The sequence below is a fragment of the Mus caroli genome, unplaced genomic scaffold (assembly GCF_900094665.2).
Source record: "Mus caroli unplaced genomic scaffold, CAROLI_EIJ_v1.1 scaffold_15934_1, whole genome shotgun sequence".
NCBI lineage: Eukaryota > Metazoa > Chordata > Mammalia > Rodentia > Muridae > Mus > Mus caroli.
Window position 1 is genome coordinate 16721 of NW_018391113.1, and position 10656 is coordinate 27376.

The 10656-nt window shown below is 39.8% G+C and overlaps 1 protein-coding gene across 6 annotated transcripts in view; it reads right to left on the minus strand.

The window, feature by feature from the left end:
- The window catches only part of LOC110289022 (F-box/WD repeat-containing protein 15-like), a 25350-nt gene that overhangs the window by 13667 nt on the left and 1027 nt on the right, over nt 1-10656 (minus strand). For 4 of the 6 annotated variants that reach the window (XM_021155231.1, XM_021155233.1, XM_021155232.1 and 1 more), the window contains exons 2-3: nt 10475-10642; nt 9440-9558 (exon numbers count right to left, since the gene is read on the minus strand). In XM_021155231.1, coding sequence (XP_021010890.1) covers nt 9440-9558; nt 10475-10642 — 287 coding nt within the window. Of the gene's footprint in view, nt 1-9439; nt 9559-10468; nt 10643-10656 lie in introns of all 6 variants that reach the window. The other 2 variants (XM_021155228.1, XM_021155227.1) reach the window with 2 other exon arrangements.

The following is a 10656-nucleotide window of genomic DNA, read 5'->3' on the forward strand; positions in this document are numbered from 1 at the left end:
AAAGAAATTAAAGACTTTTTAGAGTTTAATGAAAATGAAGCCACAACCTATCCAAACTTATGGGACACAATGAAAGCATTTCTAAGATGGAAACTCATAGCTCTGAGTGCCTCCAAAATGAAACTAGAGAGAGCACACACTAGCAGCTTGACAACACACCTAAAAGCTCTAGAACAGAAAGAAGCAAATTCATCCAACAGGAGTAGGAGGCAGGAAATAATCAAACTCAGGGGCAAAATCAACCAAGTGGAAACAAGAAGAACTGTTCAAAGAATCAACCAAACGAGGAGCTGGTTCTTTGAGAAAATCAACAGGATAGATAAAGCCTTAGCCAGACTCACTAGAGGGCACAGGGACAGCATTCAAATTAACAAAATCAGAAATGAAAAGGGAGACATAACAACAGATCCTGAAGAAATCCAAAACACCATCAGATCCTTCTACAAAATGCTATATTCAACAAAACTGGAAAACCTGGATGAAATGGACAAATTTCTTGACAGATACCACGTACCAAAATTAAATAAGGATCAGATTAATGATCTAAACAGTCCTATATCCAGTAAAGAAATAGAAGCAGTCATTAATAGTCTCCCAACCAAAAAAAAAAAGCCCAGAAAGATGGGTTTAGTGCAGAGTTCTATCAGACCTTCAAAGAAGATCTCATTTCAGTTCTTCTCAAACTATTCCACAAAATAGAAGCATAAAGAGCTCTACCCAATTCATTCTATGAAGCCACAATTACTCTGATACCTAAAGCACAGAAAGACCCAACAAAGATAGAGAACTTCAGATCAATTTCCCTTATGAATATTGATGCAAAAATCCTCAATAAAGTACTTGCTAACTGAATCCAAGAAAACATCAAAACAATCATCCATCCTGACCAAGTAGGTTTCATCCCAGAGATGCAGGGATGGTATAATATATGGAAATCCATCAACGCAATCCACTATATAAACAAACTCAAAGACAAAAACCTCATGATCATCTCCTTAGATGCAAAGAAAGCATTTGACAAAATCCAACACCCAATCATGATAAAAGTCTTGGAAAGATCAGGAATTCAAGGCCCATACCTAAACAGGATAAAAGCAATCTACAGCAAACCAGTAGCCAACATCAAAGTAAATGGTGAGAAACGNGAAGCAATCCCACTAAAATCAGGGACTAGACAAGGTTGCCCACTTTCTCCATACGTATTCAACATTGTACTTGAAGTCCTAGCCAGAGCAATTCGACAACAAAAGTAGATAAGGGGATACAAATTGTAAAGGAAGAAGTCAAAATATCACTTTTTGCAGATGATGTGATAGTATACATAAGTGACCCTAAAAATTCCACCAGAGAACTCCTAAACTTGATAAACAGCTTCAGTGAAGTAGCTGGATATAAAATTAACTCAAACAAGTCATTGGCCTTTCTCTACACAAAGAATAAACAGGCTGAGAAAGAAATTAGGAAAAAACAACCTTCACAATAGTCACAAACAATATAAAATACCTTGGCGTGACTCTAACTAAGGAAGTGAAAGATCTGTATGATAAGAACTTCAAGTATCTGAAGAAAGAAATTAAAGAAGATCTCAGAAGATGGAAAGATCTCCCATGCTCATTGATTGGCAGGATCAATATAGTAANCTTCACAATAGTCACAAACAATATAAAATACCTTGGCGTGACTCTAACTAAGGAAGTGAAAGATCTGTATGATAAGAACTTCAAGTATCTGAAGAAAGAAATTAAAGAAGATCTCAGAAGATGGAAAGATCTCCCATGCTCATTGATTGGCAGGATCAATATAGTAATAATGTCTATCTTGCCAAAAGCAATCGACAGATTCAATGCAATCCCCATCAAAATTCCAACTCAATTCTTCAACGAATTAGAAAGGGCAATTTGCAAATTCATCTGGAACAACAAAAACCCTAGTATAGCAAAAGCTCTTCTCAAAGATAAAAGAACCTCTGATGGAATCACCATGCCTGACCTAAAGCTGTACTACAGAGCAATTGTGATAAAAACTGCAAAGTACTGGTATAGCGACACACAAGTAGACCAATGGAATAGAATTGAAGACCCAGAAATGAACCCACATACCTATGGTCACTTGATCTTTGACAAGGGNGCTAAAACCATCCAGTGGAAAAAAGACAGCATTTTCAAGAAATGGTGCTGGCACAACTGGTGGTTATCATGTAGAAGAATGCGAATTGATCCATTCCTATCTCCTTGTACTAAGGTCAAATCTAAGTGGATCAAGGAACTCCACTTAAAACCAGAGACACTGAAACTTATAGAGGAGAAAGTAGGGAAAAGCCTCTAAGATATGGGCACAGGAGAAAAATGCCTGAATATAAGAGCAATGGCTTGTGCTATAACATCAAGAATTGACAATTGGGACCTCATAAAACTGCAAAGCTTCTGTAAGGAAAAAGACACCGTCAATAAGACAAAAAGGCCACCAACAGATTAGGAAAGGATCTTTACCTATCTTAAATCAAATAGGGGACTAATATCTAATATATATAAAAAACTCAAGAAGGTGGACTCCAGAAAATCAAATAACCCCATTAAAAATGGGGCTCAGAGCTAAACAAAGATTTCTCACCTGAGGAATACCAAATGGCTGAGAAGCACCTGAAAAAATGTTCAGCATGCTTAGTCATCAGGGAAATGCAAATCAAAACAACCCTGAGATTCCACCTCACACCAGTCAGAATGGCTAAGATCAAATATTCAGGTGACAGCAGACGCTGGTGAGTATGTGGAGAACGAGGAACACTCCTCCATTGTTGGTTGGATTGCAAGCTTATANAACCACTCTGGAAATCAGTCTGGCGGTTCCTCAGAAAATTGGACATAGTACTACCAAAGGATCCTGCAATACCTCTCCTGAGCATATATCCAGAAGATGTTCCAACTGGTAAGAAGGAACCATGCTCCACTATGTTCATAGCAGCCTTATTTATAATAGCCAGAAGCTTGAAAGTTCCCAGATGCCCCTCAACAGAGGAATGGATACAAAAAACGTGGTATATTTACACAGTGGAGTACTACTCAGCTATTAAAAAGAATGAACTTATGAAATTCCTAGGTAAATGGATGGACCTGGAGGGCATCATCCTGAGTGAAGTAACCCAATCACAAAAGAACTCACCAGATATGTTCTCACTGATAAGTGGATAGTAGCTCAGAAACGTAGAATACCCAAGATACAAGATACAATTTGCAAAACACATGAAACTCAAGAAGAATGAAAACCAAAGTGTGGACACTTTGCCACTTCTTAGAATTGGAAACAAAACACCCATGGAAGGAGTTACAGAGACACAGTTTGGATCTGAGACAAAGGGATGGACCATCCAGAGACTGCCATACCCGGGGATCCATCCCATAATCAGCCGCCAAACGCTGACACCATTGCATACACTTGCAAGATTTTGCTGAAAGGACCCTGATACAGCTGTCTCTTGTGAGGCTATGCCGGGGCCTAGCAAACACAGAAGTGGATGCTCATAGTCAGCTATTGGATGGATCACATGGTCCCCAATGGAGGAGCTAGAGGAAGTATCCAAGGAGCTAAAGGGATCTGCAACCCTATAGGTGGAACAACAATATGAACTAACCACTACCCTCCTGAGCTTTTGTCTCTAGCTGCATATGTATCAGAAGATGGCCTAGTCAGCAATCATTGGAAAGAGAGGACCCTTGGTCTTGCAAACTTTATATGCCTCCATACAGGGGAATGCCAGGGCCTAGAAGTGGGAGTTGATGGGTAGTGGAGTGTAGGGGGGGAGGGTATGGGGGACTTTTGGGACAGCATTGGAAATGTATATGAAGAAAATACCTAATTAAAAACAAAAAAAGTAAACACACACTGAGGTTCCAGCATTTACCCTGTTCTCTCCACCAATGGCTCAGCAGCTGGCAGTCTCACGAGTCAGAGTACAGAAGAGAAAAAATTCTTGCATAAACCAGCAGTGACTGCACAGTGGTTTTCTGGTTTCATAATGCTGAGACAAGCCAGGAGTAATGTCCTCAAGAACCTCAGGCATGGCCCATCCTGGGTACTTTCCCACTGGTATTAGGGTCCACACCACCCCTCTCCCAGGGCATCATATGTGCTCCTAGCACTAACCAAACTATAGAGAACAGAGATTATCTACCTACATAGCTGTGCTGCAGCCAGGTCAACAATGGTACCACAGCTCTAGCCCTGTTTCATTTCCTAAGACACTCAGCCCAGGAAGGTTCAAGGAGAACTATGCTCAAGGCATCTGCATGGTATTGAAGCAATGTCAGGAAGGTAGATCAATGGAATAGAATTGATGACCCAGAAATGAACACACATAACTACGGTCACTTGGTCTTTGACAAAGGAGCTAAAATCAGCCCGAAGAAAAATAAAATAGATTTTCAACAACTGGTGCTGTTTCAACTGGCAATCAACATGTAGAAGAATGAAAATTGATCCATTCTTAACTTCTTGTAAAGTCCAAGTGGATCAAGGACCTCCACATAAAACCAGATACACTGAATCTAATAGAAGAGAAAGTGGGGAAAGTCTCGAACACTTAGGCACAGGGAAAAAGTTCTTGAACAGAACACCAATGTCTTATGCTCTATGATCAAGAATTGACAAATGGGACCTCATAAAATTGCAAAGCAATTGTAAGGCAAATGACACTGTTAATAGCATAAACTGGCAACCAACAGATTGTGAAAATATCTTTACTAATCCTACATCCAATAGAAGGCTAATATCCAATATATACAAGGAACTCAAGAAGTTAGACTCCAGAGAACGAAATAACCCTATTAAAAATGGGGAACAGAGTTAAACAGAGAATTCTTTACTGAGAAAACTCGAAGGGCTCAGAAACACCTAAAGAACAGTTCAATATCCTTAGTCATCAGGGAAATACAAATCAAAATGACCTTGAGATTCCACCACACTGTAGGCATTATGGCTAAGATCAAAAACTGAGGTGACAGTAGATGCTGGGGAGTATGTGGAGAAAGAGGAACACTCCTCTATTGCTTGTGGAATTGCAAGCTGGTACAACCATTCTGGAAATCAGTCTGGTGATTTTTTAGAAAATTGGACATAGTACCACCTGAGGACCCAGCTATACCACTCCTGGGCATATAGCCAGAATATGCTCCCAAATGTAATTATGACATATGCTCCACTATTTCATAGAAGCCTTATTTATAATAGCCAGGAGCTAGACACAACCCAGATGTCCCTCAAAAGAGAAATGGATACAGAAAATATGGTATATTTACACATGGAGTACTATTCTCAATTACTCTTAATTATAGAATTATGTGTTTCTCATAGTAAACTATATTATCAACTATAATATTCACATGGTCAAATTTTAAAGTTTCTTTTGTCTTTTAAATGTGAAGTTAAAATATCTCCATGATGCCATATATATATATATATATATATATATATACACACACATATATATACACATATATACACATATATATATACATATATATATACATATATATGTATATATATATAGTCTTTCAGATAGAAGAAAATATCCACTGTTGTTCTTTTTGCTCCACAAAAGGTTTTGTCTTCCTTAAACTTTTTTTTACCCCCTTTTTATTATATACTTCCATAAACTCTTCTTAAAATGTGTTCATGCTGTTAATAGATTTATCTCTTTTGTAAAGTTATGAGCTCCCTGAACTCCACTAAGATCCACCTCCTATGGACCAAACAGACTCAATCTAGATAAGTACACCTGCCAATCAATGGCGTAAGATCCTACCTGTTGCCTGTTTCAGAAGCTGGGATTAATCTGTTCCCTGGGATTGGGACTCCCTTCACCCCAACAACCAAGGTCTAAGGATTTCTTATGTACACCTAAGAACATTTCTTTTTCTCCCAAAATTACTTGACATTATTCTCTTCCTCCAATATACATAAGTGTTCCAACACATTGCTATATCCAGGTGTTTACTCAAAATCTACCTCCAGGACAGCTCCAGAGAAGCAACCCACAGATGTGTCAGTACCTGCTCTCACAGACACGGATGCTTCTATTGGACCTGCTCCTTCCTACCCACAGATGGTACCACAGATCCTGGACAGCAACGAAACAAGAGACTCTCCTAAGACTAGACCAAGACCCCATCCCCATTTTCTTAGGTTTCCCAGACATGTGGCCCCAAAGTCAGCAGGAAGCAACTAAAGATCACAATGACCCTATTCCTGATTCACCATTGCCTCTTTCTAGTTTCTCCTTTCTAAAATTAACCCAAAATGGAGGCATGTTAGCATTTCTTCAGAGCTCAAGCCAATTGTTACTGTGCAACAACCAGGTAGGCCTGGCTTGCTATAAAAAGAGCTGTTTGACCCCTCCTTGCTCTCTTTGTCCCTTCTGATTCTTTACTCTCCAGCTTTCCCTCTCAACTCCTTTCTCAAATCTGCTTCACAGAACCTACATAAATTCTATTCTGCACTATACACATTGTATGTCTCCTACCTCAGGGGAAGGGATGCCTCAGCATGGGCCTGCCCGCCTAGGCACACCTCCCACCTCACTANAATCAGTCTGGTGATTTTTTAGAAAATTGGACATAGTACCACCTGAGGACCCAGCTATACCACTCCTGGGCATATAGCCAGAATATGCTCCCAAATGTAATTATGACATATGCTCCACTATTTCATAGAAGCCTTATTTATAATAGCCAGGAGCTAGACACAACCCAGATGTCCCTCAAAAGAGAAATGGATACAGAAAATATGGTATATTTACACATGGAGTACTATTCTCAATTACTCTTAATTATAGAATTATGTGTTTCTCATAGTAAACTATATTATCAACTATAATATTCACATGGTCAAATTTTAAAGTTTCTTTTGTCTTTTAAATGTGAAGTTAAAATATCTCCATGATGCCATATATATATATATATATATATATATATACACACACATATATATACACATATATACACATATATATATACATATATATATACATATATATGTATATATATATAGTCTTTCAGATAGAAGAAAATATCCACTGTTGTTCTTTTTGCTCCACAAAAGGTTTTGTCTTCCTTAAACTTTTTTTTACCCCCTTTTTATTATATACTTCCATAAACTCTTCTTAAAATGTGTTCATGCTGTTAATAGATTTATCTCTTTTGTAAAGTTATGAGCTCCCTGAACTCCACTAAGATCCACCTCCTATGGACCAAACAGACTCAATCTAGATAAGTACACCTGCCAATCAATGGCGTAAGATCCTACCTGTTGCCTGTTTCAGAAGCTGGGATTAATCTGTTCCCTGGGATTGGGACTCCCTTCACCCCAACAACCAAGGTCTAAGGATTTCTTATGTACACCTAAGAACATTTCTTTTTCTCCCAAAATTACTTGACATTATTCTCTTCCTCCAATATACATAAGTGTTCCAACACATTGCTATATCCAGGTGTTTACTCAAAATCTACCTCCAGGACAGCTCCAGAGAAGCAACCCACAGATGTGTCAGTACCTGCTCTCACAGACACGGATGCTTCTATTGGACCTGCTCCTTCCTACCCACAGATGGTACCACAGATCCTGGACAGCAACGAAACAAGAGACTCTCCTAAGACTAGACCAAGACCCCATCCCCATTTTCTTAGGTTTCCCAGACATGTGGCCCCAAAGTCAGCAGGAAGCAACTAAAGATCACAATGACCCTATTCCTGATTCACCATTGCCTCTTTCTAGTTTCTCCTTTCTAAAATTAACCCAAAATGGAGGCATGTTAGCATTTCTTCAGAGCTCAAGCCAATTGTTACTGTGCAACAACCAGGTAGGCCTGGCTTGCTATAAAAAGAGCTGTTTGACCCCTCCTTGCTCTCTTTGTCCCTTCTGATTCTTTACTCTCCAGCTTTCCCTCTCAACTCCTTTCTCAAATCTGCTTCACAGAACCTACATAAATTCTATTCTGCACTATACACATTGTATGTCTCCTACCTCAGGGGAAGGGATGCCTCAGCATGGGCCTGCCCGCCTAGGCACACCTCCCACCTCACTATATTTGCCGTACAAAACATACCCTAGTCTTTTAAGAACACAACACAGTTTACTTCTTTCTCTGTCTACCATGGACTGTCCTAGGTGTCTCTGGCCATTCTCTCATATGTATAAAAAACCTTTATCATGTCATTGAGCAGTAATGTCAACAGTTTCTTTGCTCTACCCCCATCTTAGCATGAAAAAAAATCAAAGCATTTCCAGAAAAGTCAGGAACGAGACAAGTATATCCACACTTCTACTCTCAGTTAATATGGTATTGTTTTAGCTAGAACAATAAAACAAGAGAAACAAACAACAGGGAAGCCAATAGGAAAGAGAAGCCAGAGTTTCTCCATTTGCAGACACTATGAGGCTGTATTTTGAGACCCTATGACTCCTCTGGAAAACTCTGAGAACTGATAAACTCCCAGCAAATTGGCAGGCTACAGAAATAACACGGAAAAAAATCAGTGCCCTTCTCATGCAGCACTAAAGAAAGTGAAGAAGGATCAGGGAAGCCTTCCCATTCACAGCAGCCTGGAACACCACCCTGAAGGGGCCTGCTGGACATGGTATGAACTTCTGATCCCAGCAGGCAGAAGTTGGCAGATCTCAGAGTTCAAGACCAGCCTGGTCTACAGAGCAAGTTTTCCCCAAGTCTCTTTCAAAGTGAAACCCTGTTCCAAACCAGAAAAACAACAACAAACAAACCCTGATGGTTCAGCAGTACAGAACAATTAATGCTCTTGCAGAGGACCCTAATTGGGTTCCCAAAGCCTACACAACACCTGACAGCCTCTGGCCTCTGCCAGCTGGCAGCACCCATAAACTAACACAGGAACACACACATATATAATCAAAACTATGTCTCAAAAAAAAAAAAAAAAAAGAGAATACTTAGGAGTAAATCCAACTTTGAATGAGAACAAACTCTATGATGAAAACTTTGAAACACTGACAGGCCCTGCACAGATGGTTAAATAGAGGACTGGAGTTCAGTGCCCAAAGGCCCAGTGCCCACAGCTTATCATCATCTGCAATTAGAGTTTTTAAGGGACCTGGCATCCTCTTCTGACCTCCACATGCAGCAGACACACATGGGTTACACATACATATATCCCCTGAAAATACTCATACATAGAAAATAATTCATTTTAAAAACAACAACAACAACAAAAAAAGTAGGAAGAGGAAAAAAATCAGGTGTGGTGTTGCAATGCTTTGACCCAAGCACATGGGAAGCCAAGGTAGATGGATCTGTATGGGGACTTCCAGGACAGCCAGGTCTGTACTGGGGGATCCTGTCTCATCATCCTCAAAAACAAAAACATGAAATTAGTATTCATATGAGGGTATCTTTTGCTACTTTGTCAGCCAGACTCACCTCATGAATATCCCAGGTAGAAATCCTGTTCACGGAAGTCACCATACAGACAGCAGACTTCCCTTGTCCATTTCTTGTTAAGCCATGCCTTGAGATATAACATGGATGTGCCCAAAATTCTGCAAGGAAACCCCAACAATATGTGGACACAAGGCAGGTGAGGGACAATTCTAACTGAAGGAGGTATGTTTTACTTCCCTCTGCCATGAAGAAGGCTTAGATAACAGCTGTGGAAAAGATGGAGAGAGAGAGGCAGCATGCACACTACAGGCTGGTCATTGGTTCAGTTACATTTATTCTTTAGTCTGTTTCTATAGAGACAAAATGAGCACTGGGGCCTGGGGCTATAACTACTGGGCAGAGTTCTAGGTGCAGTTCCTAGAGGCTTATAAACCATAAATGTACTCATTTGGAGGCACAAGGATCCAAAGTTCAAGGTCATTCATATTTGTTCATGAAGGGATTGAGATCAGCATGCTGCCTATACAAGTCTCATGAAGTTAAGCAGCAGATCTTGAATTTCAGGCCAGCCTAGTCTACAGATCAAGTTCCAGGCTCACCACAGTTATGTAGTGAGACCTTATCTCAAAAGAAACACAAAATATAAAATTCATGCCTTCAGGAGAATGAATTCCATAAACTTGTCTTGTGACACAGAAACACTGTGCCATGTACACACCTCACATATAGAGATACTAAAAATAAATATAAAAAATTTCAAGTCATCTCTACATCAGAAAACTGAGGAAGGATTTGAAAAAGTTAAATACTAAAGCCTATTTGGCAATTTACCCAATAAATTCTCTCTATAATCTGTGAAGGGTATGAAGCCTTCAGGTAAAGAGAACGATAGGACTGGTTTTAAGGTGTTGAGCAACCCTTCAGTAGATTACAGATTGGTTCCAAGATAGATTAGTTACAGCAGGCCCATCCTGTTAAACTACAATTCCCTTCCTCTTATTAAATGAGAATGTAGGACTGCACAGACTGGGCAAAACCAAGTGGGTATCTCTTCTAGAGTATCCAAGCTTATACCAAACTTCACCGGAATTTCCTTGTAAGTGAAATCTTCTGGCTTTGCCCGGGATTTGGCGTGTTCTTGCCATGTTCTGTAAATGAAGAACTGCTTCCATGTCTCTTTGCCATGGAGCTGTAGGGTGAGCATGTCACAGTAGAGCCATCTCTTCTGACACAACTTCCTGCAATGCACAGTTGCA